The sequence below is a fragment of the Tenrec ecaudatus genome, chromosome X (assembly GCF_050624435.1).
Source record: "Tenrec ecaudatus isolate mTenEca1 chromosome X, mTenEca1.hap1, whole genome shotgun sequence".
Classification (NCBI taxonomy): domain Eukaryota; kingdom Metazoa; phylum Chordata; class Mammalia; order Afrosoricida; family Tenrecidae; genus Tenrec; species Tenrec ecaudatus.
The window spans coordinates 54,131,766-54,147,609 of NC_134548.1; the positions used below are offsets into that span (position 1 = coordinate 54,131,766).

Genomic DNA, 15,844 nt, shown 5'->3' on the forward strand with positions numbered 1-15,844 from the left:
GCTGTGGGGTGGACAGCCCAACACGTAGCAAACGGCAGTAAACAAAGGCCTACGAAAAGGGCAACTGGAGGTGCAGTCAGTGGTGATGGGGCAGAACCTGGCACTGGTGGAAGCCTGTTAGGTGGCCCCGGCTGGGTGGGATGGGGCATGGGAATAATTAAGGCACCCGAGAAAGGCTTGGGCTGTGGGGAACCGGTAAGCCTGTGAGAGGAACGTCGCTTGCCCTGAGAACAAATCTCCACCCGGAACTGGCCCATTCTCTATAGAAATGGGAAGGGTGATGTACAGGAAGGGGGATGGAAAGAAGGGTGAAGTGGAGGGCTGGGTTGCCAAGGAGACAGAAGAGCGGGCAGAGCTTAAAGGCAAGTGGTAAATGCTGCCAGGCAACAGGCTGGAGGCGGGATTTCCGGGCCCTGTAGAGGAGTTTGGAGCTCTGGGCCTCTGGATAATTAATTGTGTGCTCTAGGAACAGGGCCCCCTTGGCAACTAGACGGCTTAAGGTGTAAAGGAAGGGCTATCGGACTCAAAGGCATTCAGGTTCTTTAATGTGGGGGGTGGGCAGCAGGCAGTCAGTGAAGAGGCGTCTCTGGGGGATTTTGCAGGCCTTGTAGTTCTCTAAGGCCCTAAAAAAGAGGACAGGAGAGTTGGAACAGAGGCAGTCCCAAGCCCCCACCCTAGGCTTACTCCGACCTCCCCTCAGAGTTGGCCCAGCTCATTTGGCTGCAGTTTAGTGGGAAAGGGGGGTTCTTCCCTTCTCTGCTTTCCCTTAATTTGTCCCCCCACACAGTGAGAAGATTGAACCTGAGAGCGGGATAAGCTGTTCTCACCTCTAGTAACATGTGAATGTGGGCCTTGATATTCATGGAGTCCTTGGTAAGGCTGTCACTGAGCCTGGAGAAGAGAAACAAGAAAGGGCAAGGTGGACCCCACATAAATGATGACAACAATCCTCTCTCAACACCCTACGAAGTATCTACATCTTGGATGCGAAGCCCTTGTAGTGTAGTGGATATGCGTTGGGCTGTGATCCACAAGGTTTGCAGTTAATCACCAGGTGATGGGTGGGAGAAAGACAGTCTAGGAAACCCACAGAGGCAGTTCTACCCTGCCTTATAGGGTTTGCCATGTGTCAGAATTGACTCCATGGTAGTGAGTCTGAGGTTTTGTTTGACACAATAGATGAGTCTCACAGGCCAAGTGGTGGGACCTATGTGACCTATTGCCATCTAAGTCCTACTACCTGGTCTGCTCCTCTGAAAGATGCCTGGCCACCACCTGGATCTCATGGATCTAAAAACCACTGATTGAATGCCTACTGTATGCCAGGCAGGTATAGGCGCAGGACAGAGCAGTGAACAAAATACAATTCCCAGCCTTGTGGAGTTGACAGTCATGTTATGAGATGGGCAAATAAATGATGGGAGCAAACTATACCGTGTGCAGTTCTGGGGGCAGTGAAAACAATTAGATAACCAGGGAAGATGAGTGCAGGGGAAGAGAATAAGCGGGGACTATACATTTAGAGTGCTCGGGATGGCTTCATTAAGAAGCGTTTGAGCAAAGACTTAGACACGTGAGGAAGTGAAGCATGTGGACATGAGTGCTGAGGGTGGAGTGGACCTGACATGTCAGAGGCACACAGGCCAGTGTGGCTGAGAAGAGAAGGGGGGATGCAGGAAAAGGTATGGTCTGAGAGGTAAAGGGAGGGGGCCATCAGCTGGGTTCAGCTTCTAAGGTTTGGAGCAGAGGCAGCTGACTTAGGTTTTAAGAGGACCTATCTGATTAAGTGAAGAATTTAAGTGGGAATAGGGAGCTCTGGTGACATAGTGGTTACGGGTTGGGATGATAACTGCAAGGTCAGAAGTTCAAAACCACCAGCCACTCCAAAGGAGAAAGGGCTTTCTACTCCCATAAACAGGTATGTTCTCAGAATCTCACAGGGGTAGTTCTCTGGGTCAGACTTGACTCGATGGCAGTGAGTTTGAGTTTCTGAGAGTGTGGAAGCAGGAAGTCCAATGTAATGGCTAGTGTTCTAGCTATTGTAATGGCTCCTGGAATAGTCCAGGCGAGCGATGATGGAGGGGATGAACAGTGACTGGATTGGCGATTTTGAAGTCAAACCAATGGGATTTACCAAAGGCTCAGATGTTGAGGATGACAGAGAAGAGTCAAGGATGACACCCAGGCTTATGTAACTGGTGCGTTGGAATTGCCAACTATGAGAAGTGGAAGACTGCGAGTACATAGGTTTGGGGGGGTGTAGGCAGTGGGTGGGGGAGATCAGGAATTCATTTGGACCTAGGCAATTTGAGATGTCTACTACAGAACTTTTTTGAACTGTGGTCTTGGTAAAGAATATTGTAAGTACAGAGAACAAATCAGTCTTGGAAGAAGTACAGCCAGAATGCTCCTTAGCATTGAGGATGGCAGGACTTTGTCTCACATACTTTAGACAAGCTATTGAGAGAGCCCAGTCCCCTGGCAAAGGGCAGCATTCTTGGTGGAGTAGAGGGTGACTGCAACAACAGGCTGTGCATTCTAAGGACAGCATGGGACTTGGCCTTGTTTGGTTCTGTATAAGGCCTGTATGAGTTGGAACGGCCTCAACAGCACGGAGCAACATTAAAGGCCTTGAAGGAACCCCGGTGGCAGTTAAGTGCTCCGCGGCTGACCGAAAGGCCCGTGTTTTGAAGCCAACAGCCATCCCACGGGACAAAGATGCGGCAGTCTGCTTCTGCACGGATTACAGCTTCGGGAACCCTAGGAGGCAGTTGGTCCTCTGTCCTACACGGTTGCTGAGTCAGAACTAACCCCATGGCAGTGGGTGTTGAGTATTTATTAACGACTTCAAATTGATGATTAATAAAAGCATTATCCTGAACAAAACTGTCCTACTTCCAAAGAATGCACTCAACAGTCTAATTTCTAACGTTACTTATCCTGGCAGTCAGGTCAAAGAAGCTACATAGCCAACTTGTTCTGGCAACTCTTATACCTCCGCCCTTCCACTTCATTAGCCTTCCACACTCCCTTGCTGGCATTTCTGTGTTCAGCTGAGTCCATGATTATTACATTATCAACACCTTGGCAACACTTCCAGTTAACATCCCTCTCTGTCCAGTACCGAATGAATCCAATTATTGACCACCTATGCGCTAGTAGCTGTGGGGGGAGGTCAGGCGCTTACAGACATCTTCCCCGAGCGCAGTTAGTCACCAGACTATATGGCAGGCCTCACTCCCTGCTACTGGGGACAATAAACGATTCCTGCCTGAGGCCTGTGACCAAGCGTTCTCACCCTACCAATAATGATCTCTATCAGCTGAGTCAGGGAACAGGCCAAACTGACTCTCTGACATGTATTGCATGTATGTCCCTAGACCAGCCCCTCATTACTGTATTACCTATGGCACAAGCCCTCCCTGTGACGTATGTCCTCACCTGTAATTAGGGGGCTTGCATGTCCCCGGAGAATATAAAAGCCTGGGCTAGCATTAAAGACTCTCTCTCCCTCCACGTGGACCACCAAGCAGGGCTGAGGTGAGCATGTTACCATGAATTGTGTCTGACTCCATTTATTTCAATACTTCTCTTCTATCTCTCATGCTCTCTCTATAACTTTGCTATGATCTTTACTTATTATCGCTGTACAATTGCACCTACCAGACCGTAATGATGTGTTAGGGGCCGGCTTCCCCTGACAAGTAGCACGGTCAGCAGAGTGCCATTAGAAACGCAAACCCAAACTACAGAACTATAGATGGCTATCACTTTAGTACTGTCTCTGGAGCCCTGGTGGTGTAGTGGTTAGGCATTGGACTGCGATCCACATGGTCAGCAGTTCAAAACCACTAGCAGCTCCAAGAAGAAAGACTGGAACAGTCTCAGAACCCCTCAGAGGGTCACTATGAGTTGGCATTGACTCGAATGCAGGGAGAGCAAAGATTGTGGTTGAAGAAATATTTATATTAAAATCACCTGGGAGCTTGTGCCAGTACACTTCCACTCCCAGAGGCCCCCAAATTTGAGAAGCAATGCATTCTAAATTCACCAATTTACATGGGCCCCCTGCTGCTCCATATAATTTCTTCCCCTCTCTGGCTGAGTTGATTGGCACTATTTCAGAGCCTTTTTAAAAAATCACCAAAAACACACTAGGAACCTAGTTAGAACCAGGAAAGAAAAGTGCACGTGGACATACAAGAGTGACTGCAACAGAGAAAGTGTCTGTTAAGACTTGGCAGTCTCCTGGGAGAGAGAGAGAATAAACAACTGAATGAGTATCATTAAGTGCTAGGACTAAAAGATTGCCTGGTCCCTTGAGCGAGAGAAAACAGCAGGGACCTCACACAGACTGCAGTTGGAAAAAGCATAAAAACAGTTCTGGTCAAACCGTTTGAGGCCTGGATCACGGAGTACCTGAAATTACTCTGGCCCTACACAGGTGAGTTACATAAGCCAGGACATTTCACCAGGTTGGATCAGGGCTCACCTAAAAGAATTCTCATGTATATAATACGTCAGTGAAGGTCTTTCTGAAAAATGAAGAATACGTTAAGTAAGAGTTAAGCAGTTGGTAGTCTTTTCTACAAAAAGGCCAACGGTCAGGAAAGATCTGTTTGAGGTGCACTTTGCAGGAATTAAGGATTTAAGGGAATTAAGGGAAAGATGAAAAGAAAAAGATCCAAGTGCTAGGGAGGCACTATTATCTCCCAGGGTATTGATATCATAGGGAAATTAGATTTCATTGCCCTATTTGTCCAGAAGTTCTGGTGGCAAGGTCAACAGTTTGAAGCCAACAGCAGCTAGGAGGGAACAAGATGAAGCCTAGTACCCTAAAGAGTGGCAGTCTGAACAATAGTGATGATTCCCTGAGGGCACAGGAAGGGGGAACTGATAGCAACAATGACTGTATAAACCAGGGGTCCTCAAACTACGGCCCACGGGCCACATGTGGCCCGCAGAGGCCATTTATCCGGCCCACCGGGTATTTTTGCCCCATTTTGTTTTTTACTTCAAAATAAGATATGTGCAGTATGCACAGGAATTTGTTCATAGTCTTTTTTTTAAACTATAGCTGGCCCTCCAACGGGTCTGAGGGACAGTGAACTGGCCCCCTTTTTGAAAAGTTTAAGGACCCCTCCTACTCAAGGGGAACAAACATCAGGATTTTAGGTGAATGGATACATTGGAAGGTGTAAGTTAGGGCAAAAACACTGTAATAATAATATATTAAGGGTTGGGGGGGTAGGTGGGGGAGAGTGGGGATAAGGGGAGCTGATCCCAAGGAGTTCAAGAAGGAAGAAAATTTATTGAAAATGATGATGGCAGCAATTGTACAACTATGCTTGATCTAATAGAACTATGGATTGTAGTTATATATGTAAAAACTTCTAATAAAATGTTTAAAAAAAAAGAAGATAGTTGCAGTCTCAGTACCCACAGGGGCAGTTCTACCCTGTCCTATAGGGGCACTATTTGATGGCAATGAGTCCTTCTTTTGAGATCTGTCAAGGGAGGAGTCAGAGATCTAGGTAAATCAAAGCAAACAAAATAAGTAGAGAGCAACAATATAGCAACAATTAAATCAGAGAAAATAATATGAATGCATCTATATGCCAACATCTCCTAAATTTCTATTTCTAGCCCTTACCTCTTTTCTGAACTCTAGACCTGGGAGTTATAGCTCATCTTCAAAATATCCACAGCAGTATTTCATAATTATTTCATCCTTAACTCCTCCCAAATTGAACTCCTGATCTTCTGCTGCAAATCTGCTCCTCCTCTATCTCAGATACCAGCAGCTCCATCCTTCCAGTTGCTAAGACCCAAACTTTGACTTCTTCCTCTCTCTCCCACTCCACATCCATCATCTCTACCACCCCATGTAACACTTCCTACATGCAGCCCATGCTCATTCTCTATTGCATTGCCAATATCTGGCTTACTATGAGGGGGCTTCAAGAAGTTCATGGGGGAAAAAATCCCATTATCTTTTCATCTTTTCTTTTTTTTTCTTTTCATCTTTTCAATGAACTTTTTGAAGCCCCTGTGCATGTATTTGCTTATTGTCTGTCTTCCCCGACTAGGAACTGGAATACTGCATGGTATATAGTACAATCACAGGCACCAAGATTTGTTGAATTAATAACAAGTGAATGATTAATACATCAAAAGAATCTAAAGTCCTCAAAAGATGGTTGAACCTATGTTTAGAGCCAGAAAATAAATGGAGCACGATGACGTTGCCAGAGGGCAAACCTGCTTTGAAGAATACGGGGTAGCATGCAAAGGAGGGACTTGATCATTTCCCGGGAACAATTTGACCATCAAAAGACAACAAAGCCAGGCTGTTCTCTTTCTTCTGGTAATTATTGTGTCTGTCTAGATGGGAACATGGACTCACTTCTTTCTGTGTAATTAGAAAACAATATACAAGGAACTCTGATCCCCCTCCACCCACCAAACAAATAAATATACTGAGACAAGAAGGACTGATAAGCAGCGAGGGTTACATGAAATAACCGTTAATTTATAGTTTACAGCAGGTACACCAATATAACAAATTAACCAAGTATTTTAAAAGGGAGATCCAGCTACATAGATTCAAATAGCTATCTCTTAGAAACTAGAAGATTACTCCTAGAAGCAAGGAGACAACTACAATGCTTTAATAAATCCTAGAAACGGGGAGATAACTATTTGTGATAAGTCCTATTTGAGATATCTATGTGAGACAATGATTGAGCTTATCTACATAATTATCTCCTCGTTTCTATTTGAGACAACTAGAAAGATTAAGATTCTAGGTAGTCCTACCAATCAAAAGAAAGTTAAAAGTGACCCACCCAGTCAGTATACAAAAAAGACCAGGAAAAGAAGCCAGGTACTGACAACTTAAATACATCATTTTGGAGGGGGATGGGAGGGAACATTAGATCCAAAAACATTGGAAAGGCTTGAGAATCTTTTGGTAGAACAAGGACAATTTTGTTATACAAAAGGCTGGACCGCGAATTTATAACTGTGTTGGTCCACACAAGCAGGCTCCTTGCCCAAACGAGTCCGTAACTGGTCTATCACTGAGGGTGAAAAACCTGAGTGGGCCTCAGGTTCTTTTAGACTGAAAACGAAAACCTAGAAAGGTTTGAAGAAAGAAAAATCATTTAAATCCTGAGCATGACAACTCTAGAAGACATGAACGTAGGAATAAACATAACCAGGGAGGGATTTTAGATCATTTGTGAAAATGTGCTCATCTGCGTGTTCTGGTCCAAAGCCACACAAGTCTGTTGACTCACAGCAATTCTACAGGATGGAGTGGAACTCATCCCATATGGTTTCATAAGCTGTCATCTCTATAGGAGCAGCCTCTCACATCTTTCTCCCTCAGAGCAGCTGGTGGGCTCAAATTAGCAGCCAAGTACTCGAACTAGTGCACCATTAAAAAAAAAACCAAACAAATAAGCAAACACATTGCTATCAAATTGATTACAACCCCTGGCAAATCCTTTAAGCCTTAAACTTGAAGGGTAGTGACTCGGATAGGGCTTCCAAGTCTGTAGATCATATGGGAGCAGATAGCCTCAGGTTTGCCCCACAGAGCTACAGGTAGGTTTGAACTGCCAACCTTGTCGTTATCAGTCCAATGCTTACCCAACTGTCACTGGTCAGTGTCCTCTTAGTCACGCCATCCCAGGCTTGCCAGCCTCTTTGGTAGTTTCTCTAACATGCCAGGTATATTGTTCCTCCTGGCAGGAATTCTCTTCTCTAGAGAGCCCCATGGCTTGTCCAGTCAAGTGACTTGAAGATCACTGTCTCCAGGAGGTGTCTTCCAAGCTACATTTCAAACCCACATCCACACTTTGAATTTCCCCCACCCCTGCTTGACTTTCTCCTTAGCACTTGCACCACCTGACAGGCTTTAAGTCTACTGGAGTATCTTGTCTATAGTCTTTTTCCGCTACTAGAATATAGGTTCCACAAGGAAAGGGTTTTTTGTTTTGCTTTAAGGTAGTTCTGAGCCCTTGAATATTCATATATTTAAATAATAAATGAATTAATCTTCAAGTAATGGAACACTGTTTGCTTTTCAAAGGTTGAACTGGATGCTACACAGGATTCCCAGTAAATACTTAACAGTATTTGAGTTAATTAAACCACTAAATGTTAAATGGGAACATTGTAGCCTTTTTTCCCCTTTTATTGTTTTTTTAATAATTTTATTGGGGGTTTGTACAACTCTTACCACAATCCATACATATATCCATTGTATCGAGCACATTTGTACATTTTTTGCCAGCATCATTTTCAAAACATTTTCTTTCTACTTGAGCCCTTGGTATCAGCTCCTATTCCCCCCCTCCCTCCCTCACCTCCCTTGATAATTTATAAATCATTATTTTTCATGTCTTACACTGACCAATGTTTCCCTTCACCCACTTTTCTGTTGTCCGTCCACTCCCAGGAGGTTATATGTAGATCATTGTGATTGGTTCCCCCTTTTTTCCCCCACCTTCCCAGTATCACTGCTCTCAATATTGGTCCTAAGGGGTTTATCTATCCTAGATTCCCTGTGTTTCCAGCTCTTACCTGTACCCATGTACATGCTCTGGTCTAACTGGATTTGTAAGGTAGAATTGGGATCATGATAGTGGGGGTGAGTTGGAAGCATTTAAGAACTAGAGGAAAGTTGTATGTTTCATCGTTGCTACACTGCATCCTGACTAGCTCGTCTCCTCCCCGTGACCCTTCTGTAAGGGGATGTCCAGTTGCCTACAAATGGGTCTGGGGTCCCCAATCTGTACCCCCCTTCACAATATGATTTTTTGTCCTTTGATGCCTAATACCTGATCCCTTTGACACCTCGTTATCACACAGGCTGGTGTGCTTCTTCTATATGGGCTTTGTTGCTTCTGAGCTAAATGGCCACTTGTTTATCTTCAAGCCTTTAAGACCCCAGACGCTATTATCTTTTGATAACTGGGCACCATCAGTTTTCTTCACCATATTTGCTTATGCACCCATTTGTCTTCGGCGATCATGTCGGGAAGGTGAGTATCATGGAATGCCAGTTTAATAGAACAAAGTGTTCTTGCATTGAGGGAGTACTTGAGTGGAGGCCCAATGTCCTTCTGCTACCTTAATACTACTAAACCTATAAATATATGCACATAGATCTATTTCCCCATTGTCATATATATATATATTTACATATGTACATGCCTGTATTTAGACCTCTATAAATGCCCTTTGCCTCCTAGTTCTTTCCTCTATTTCCTTTGTTTTAAAAATATTTTTGTTACAAATGATACCATACAGTAGCAGATTGAATGATTAATAAATCCCCAAGCTTCAAAAGTAACAGCACAAAACACAAACAATGCTAAGTATTTCATTCCAAGCACAAGGAATCTCAGACATTAAAGAAAAAAGTCATCAATTCACTCACGAACAAATTCTAAAGCTAGACTGCCTAGGTTCAAATCCTACCTCCACCACTAACCTTTCTGGGCCTCAGTTTCCTCATCTGTAAAATGGGGCAACGAAAGTATCTTCTTCAGAGGGTTTTTGTGAGGATTAAATGAGTGAAAATACACGCATTTAAATACATGATTAGAACAGTGCCGGGTACAGGGTAAAAGCTCTGTACGCATTTGCTATCTTTATTTTTATCATTATCAAATCATTTTCAACATCAAAAAAATACAGAAATGTCTCCTATTTGAAAAATGAACACTTCCCTTGCTCAATTCTCCCCCTACTATATATCTTTGTGTCTTTCAATTCACAGTTAAACTTCTGGGGCAATAAAAGCCTATCTCTGCTCCATCTGGTTTATAAAGCCATCACAACAGTTCTTACCTCTGGAGATGGAAATAGATCGAGAGACTTGAGAGACATATCAACCTTGTAGGAACCTTGCCTGGATCTTGATTTGAACAACGCAACTCTAAAAAGAAGTCTTAAATCTTGGCTTAATTTGAAAAATTTCAATCTTATGGCAAAGATGAAATCACGGTACAACGAACACCTGTAAACCCTTTGCCCGGATTCACAGATTGTTAGCATTTTGCTTTTTCTCTTTTCTCCAAATACACATTTGGTGCTGGACCATTTGAAAGGTGCAGGTATTATGACACTTTACCATGCATGCATACACGCATGGCTTTACTCCTGTGTACACTTGCTAAATATAAGTTCATTCTCCTACATGGGCAAAATGCCACTAGTACACCCAAGATAATTCACTATCAAATGACATACAGACCATCTTAAAATGTCCTTAAATATCTTGCATACCTTTTCCACCACTTCCCTACGCTCAGGACCCAAACAAGTTCATACTTTGCACTGTAAAACAAGACAGTGAAATATGACCTGAGCCTGGGTAGTAGATGGCATTAAGGCATTTTATTGGTTGTGATAATAATACTGTGCTTGTTAAAAACAAACAAAAAAACCCATCTGTATCTGTCTGCTGAAATATTTACAGGTAAAATGGTAAGGTCTGGAAATATTGCAACAAAGAGAAAACACTTTCTTTTTGGCTAAAAGAATGAGAGAATGTGGACTACTGTTTAACGTGCCTGATCAGTACCCACTGCCATTGAGTTGACTGACTCAGAGCAACCCCCCAGGACAGAGTAGAACTGCCCACACAGGGTCTCGGACATTGTCAAGCTTCAGACACTGGCTGTCCATCTTTTTCCTGCAGACCAGCTGGGGGGTCCCTATCACCTACTTTTCAGTTGGCAGCTGAGCACTTTAACCATTGTGTCTCCAGGGTCTTCTTGGGTGATGGGTGCTTGGGGTTTAGTTTAGTATTTTCTTTTGTACTCTTGAAAATTTTCCCATACGTTAAAAAAAACTCTAGCTTCTAGATTCAATAATGGCCTACCTCCCTGTCACTTAAAAACAACACCCCCCCCCAAAAAAACCACCCTAGCATGTGTTCATATTTAACTTTTACCATGTGTCAGGCACGGTCTTAAGCACTTTACTTGTATTAACTCACTTAATCCTCGTAATATCCCTGCGAAGTGGGCTGTTATCCCTGCTTTCCAAGCCAGAAAACAGACCTACAGAAGCTCAGTCACTTACCCAGATCGCACAGCTGGTGCCCTTCTTTATTGGCTTCTCAAGAGAATTAAAGGCTGTTGACTCCTCTTTCCATGCTGCCGGAACTTTTCAGTATTTTTGGCTCACTTTCACATTGGAGAAAATCCCAGGTCTTATTCCTTGCCCCTCACTACGTTCTCTTCAGAGGCAAGTTCATCTATTGCTGCAGATTTAAACCTCACCTGCACTCCCAAATATGCATGTCCCCACCAACACTTTTTTTTTGTCTGAACTCTTGAATACTTGCTTCATGGTATATTGGTGGTAGGGGGGGGATGTTTTTAAGAAAAAAAATATCACATTCTAAGATTGCTATTTATAGCGTAAATTCCAAAGTAATGGTGATGCTCAGAAGTAGCCAAAGTCCAGAAGGAAGTCACCATGTCTAAGCAGTTAGATATAAATACAACACCAAGACAATGCAGTGGAGACGGGCATAGATGTTGGAATTAAATTGTCTAGGTTCAAATCCTGGTTATATCACTTCACGAACTTTTTAGCATAGCATCTCGTGCCTCAGTTCTCTCATCTATAAAATAGGGTGAAAGAACCTTGGCGACGGAAGGATTGGACAAGAGTTCAAGGACAGCATTCCATTTCTAGCCTTTGTATCCATTTGAATCCATTTCTAAGAACTCCTTGGTAGTTGTTTTCTCCCCACCAACACTTTATCTAATTGCCCCATGCCGTTTCCTCTTTGACCCCACACCAAACAAACTCACTGGAGTCGACATTTTCTTCCCATCACCACCGACCTAGAATCTCGCTTCAATCTGCTTCCAGCATACCATTTGTAATTTACTCAACAAACACTCAGTGCCTATTATATGCTATGCACTGAACCCATGGTAGCAGAGTGGCTTACTCACTGAACTGCTAACTGAAGTTAGAGGTTCAAGTCCACCAGTCACTCCATGGGATAATGGCGAGGCTGTCTGCTCCTGTAAAGACCGCCAGTCTCGGAAACCCAGAGGGGCAGTTCTATGCTGTCCCATAGGGTCCCTAGGAGCTGGAATCTTATTGATGGAAGAAGGAAGGTATTCTAAGAACCTGGGGTAGCCTTTGTAGAGCTTATATCTTCACAGGAAGAGCCAATGAACACTGAAAAGAGTAAATTACATACAAGTGGTCAATGCTGGCAGGAGGGGGGAACAAGGAGAGGAATCATGAGTGCCAGCAGTTTTGATTCTAAAGTGAGGTTAAGGAAGGCCTCGTTGAGGAAGTGACACATAAACAAGACACAGGTACGTGGGCAAAGAACAATGCACGCAGAGAACAGTCAGGCAATCTCAAAGTGCGATCTCATCACTGTGATGAGAACATAGTGAATGAGCAGGAGGCAAAGTCAGAGGTAACTTGTTTTACTGTAACTCACTCACAAGCTAATGAGACCGCACGGTGTACATAATACCACGTAATATCCACGTAACAATCTAATTTGTAGCTGTGACATCCCATAGAACGCTTCTCTCTTGATCACTGCTGAAGTGTCTGGGATACAGTACATGACCACTAAAGGCTTTCTGATGCATGATAAAAAGACTACTCATTGTGCTGCGGCTGGGGCTGAGGAGGAAGGCCGATGGGCCCCCGAGTCTCATCGCAGGCAGCCATGGGGAGAGGAAGAAGGGAAATGATAAAGGTGGTGATTTAAACATGATCCTCATGGAATCACTTACTCTGTGAGGAGACAGCTCTTCCGATCAATAAACTTGAGAGCTTCTGTCAGTGTCAGCTCCAGGAAAAAACCATACCCAAGGGCCACGTAGATCCTGGAAGTGTCTGGGCTGCAGAAAGAACAGTTCAAGGAAGTCAGGGATAAATCTCATCACCAAGTAGCATACCATAAGTCTTATTTCCAGTGTTTTTTAGCTCCTCCCCCTGCCCATTTTCTTCAAATTGAGACCCTAGGAAAGGCAGGGGCCTTGTCCTCTTTTATTTACTGTCACATCCCCAGCACCCAGCGGTGTCTGGTATACAGTAGATGCTCAAGATACGTGGTGAAGAACAGAAGGGGGAAGCTGAATCGTGTGGGTTCAGGGGGCACTCACACCACTGTGTCAACGAAGAAGTTACAGCCCAAATCCACCTGCATATATAACTCCGAGTGCTTAGCTTCCTGTGGGGCCTGGGAGAAAGAGGTGGATCAGTGCTCAGAATTTAAGTCTGGTAACAGGTTTTAGTCGGGGTTTCTTCTCATCTTCCTCCCTTGCCCACCAAACCAACACCCAACCTGGTGTTTTTACCTGGAGCCGCTCAATGATGTTTCTCAGTTGAAGGTATTTGGCCAGCTGCTCATATACCTTGTCACGATGGTCCAGCACCTTTCTGATGGAGTGAAAGTCCAATGGTGACCAATAGGTAAGCCTGTCCCTTGTGACCCAGTGAGGCCCTCATATGTCACCATGCCCTGAAGAAGCTTTTTCATAGCGAAGTTAAGATTTTTAGACTCCATAATCAGACTACCTGCTTCTGAATCTAGGCTCTCTCCTTTATTAGCCATATGGCCTTGGCAAATAAGTAACCTCTCTGGGACTCAGTTTCCCATCGGTAAAATAGGGATATGACAACATGACCCCGGAGTCATTAGGATTGAGTAAAGTGCCTAGATTAGTCTCTACCAAATAGTAAACCATATGAGCTTACTCTTAAATGTTAGCTATTTTGTATGATTAATATTGCACTCTACTCTCAATACTCCTTTCCAATCAGAATGTCCTATTCGCAACCAAGAAAACCCCTCCAGACCTTTTATAGTTCATAGTCCTAGTTCTGCACGCCCTACTTCTCACTCCTATTAGGAATGACAGTGATTATTCTGCATATGTATTGAGCCTCTACTGTTCCTGACAGCTACATGTTTTACACGTATTGAATACACTGAAACTCAAAAACACCGTATGACGTCCCCTTATCATAGGATGGGGGAAATGAAACAGAGAGAAGAGGCAAGGTGTTTGTTTACATAGGTGACCAGTAGTGAAACACGAATTTGAACCAGAAAAAAAAAAAAAAAGTCTGGCTCAGGGAACCAACCTAGCGCCGGTTAGGGGCCCTGCAGAGTGCGCATGCGCACACACGTCTTCCCGCCAGCCGCTTCCCAGTGAAAACGCACCCCGGTGTTGCTCCGCCTTCCGGATCGAAAAGGACGCGGGAACGCTCCACCCACCAATCAGAAGGCTGGGCCCTGACTGCAACCCTCCCGCCCACCACGTGGCGGGTAACAAACCCCCTCCCCGTGCGCGCTCGCTCACCGCAGGTCCCGCTGAAGCACGTCACTGATGAAGGCCTCATAGCGCAGCACTTTCTCGCTCGTGGTCTCTACCGCCCTCCGTTTAGGGGGCGTCGTCATGGTGAGCTCCTGAGGAGTAGGGAGGGGGAAGGCCATGCTGACCACGCCACTTTGTCGGTCCGCCGTCCCAAAGTTAAGAACAGGCTCGTCTGAGCTGCGCTGGGAGTGTCCCCTTTCGCCCCTCCCGACGCCGGGACCCTGCCACACAGACATGCAAATACAGCCCTTACCATAGCGCCACCTGGAATGAGAACAGCTAGTTGGTATGAACCGCGGCTTCCGGGTGGCGCGGCTACATGACGCACAGGAAAGCAGTCTGGCCCATCCAATCCGTGGAGGAAGGGGCGGTCCTGAACGGGGAAAGGCCGGCCGAAGGAAAGACTTGGGCGACGGCCGCCCGGCCTCCGGCGAGCCCGGGTCAGTGCAGAGGCCGAGCCGGGGAGTAGGCACTGGGCTGTCACCAAGCCAGTGGCGCTGCAGAAGCCGCGTGGGGCCCGTGCGCGCGTGGCTGGGGGCGGGGGAGGTGGAGTCTAATGGGATTTGGCGGGTTCTAGGGGATGCCGGAAGCGCCTGGGAGTGAAGGGTTTTAGTCTTTAAATCCCAGCGCCGCTGAAGCACATGGCCAAGAGTTTTGGTTCAGGCTACTTGCCGAAAAGAAGATCCATATTTGATCAATATCTCGATTCTGACTTTCCACCTGGTAGATCTACGGTGACTCCTGGTAAAGGGAATGGTTTTTAAACAGATAGCTCTTCTAAAATTCATCTGTTAGGACTCCACTTCCAAGGTCTGCAGTTCATAATGGGCGGGGCGGGGTGGGGCACTTGGTTAAAACAGACTGATGAAGCAGGCTTCATGATCTCATTTCATAGGGGGGTCAAATGGAGGATCGCTGAAGCCCTATGTTCAAGATCAGCTGTCCTGTGGTTAGAATTAATTTCCAGTTTGGTTTGTGGAGATGTGTAAGCTCTTTGTATTTTCAAATGACAGGCTAAAATTACTTCCCTTGTCAGATTTGTAAACAGCCATCTAAACCAACCAAATCCAGGCCTAATCTGCTTCTGGAAGAACCCAGAAAGTGAAATCCCTCAAGTACCATTCTAATCTATAGGAGCTTAAGCTCTCACTCCTACTAGAGAAGGCTTTCCGGAAAAACCTGTGAGTGTTTATAAAAGCGAGGTTCATTTTTCTAGTGCTCAAAACCTAAGTAAATCTAGTTTCTCTTTGCCCACTTAAGAAGAAAGGAAATGATGAGAGTAAAAAATGTTTAAAAAAATAAAATCTGTTAAAAATAATTAAAATTACATGTGTGTGGTTGAAACACATTAGACAGACGAATATTACCTAGTTACTCTATACCACTGTTTCATGAAACTCAAGTCCACAACCATGGAGTTGATTCTGACTCATAATGACCCTAAAGACAGAGTA

The 15,844-nt window shown here is 44.8% G+C and overlaps 1 protein-coding gene across 2 annotated transcripts; it reads right to left on the minus strand.

Annotated features, from left to right (window-relative positions):
- Positions 1 to 523: 523 nt before the first annotated feature.
- On the minus strand, positions 524 to 14,771 carry UXT (ubiquitously expressed prefoldin like chaperone). Of its 2 annotated transcripts, XM_075539113.1 has the most exons (7): positions 14,644 to 14,771; positions 14,376 to 14,482; positions 13,368 to 13,449; positions 13,173 to 13,249; positions 12,801 to 12,908; positions 828 to 891; positions 524 to 623 (listed from the first exon to the last, which is right to left on the minus strand). In XM_075539113.1, the coding sequence occupies exons 1-7, from the start codon at positions 14,644 to 14,646 to the stop codon at positions 570 to 572; spliced, it is 495 nt and encodes a 164-aa protein (XP_075395228.1). In that variant the 5' UTR covers positions 14,647 to 14,771; the 3' UTR covers positions 524 to 569. The 2 variants fall into 2 exon arrangements, with proteins under 2 accessions (XP_075395228.1, XP_075395227.1); XM_075539112.1 differs by lacking the exon at positions 14,644 to 14,771 and having other exon boundaries at positions 14,376 to 14,636.
- Between the last annotated feature and the right edge of the window lie 1,073 nt (positions 14,772 to 15,844).

What these genes read in the sequence shown, in the direction of transcription:
- UXT (XM_075539112.1), bottom strand. Translation starts at nt 14,626, where the DNA reads ATGTCTGTGTGGCAGGGTCCCGGCGTCGGGAGGGGCGAAAGGGGACAC. An exon ending in GTGCTTCAGCGGGACCTGCG is followed by an intron (nt 13,450 to 14,375) that starts GTGAGCGAGCGC and finishes TCACTCCATCAG; the next exon opens with AAAGGTGCTGGACCATCGTG. An exon ending in AAGAGCTGTCTCCTCACAGA is followed by an intron (nt 892 to 12,800) that starts GTAAGTGATTCC and finishes TCTCTTCTCCAG; the next exon opens with GCTCAGTGACAGCCTTACCA.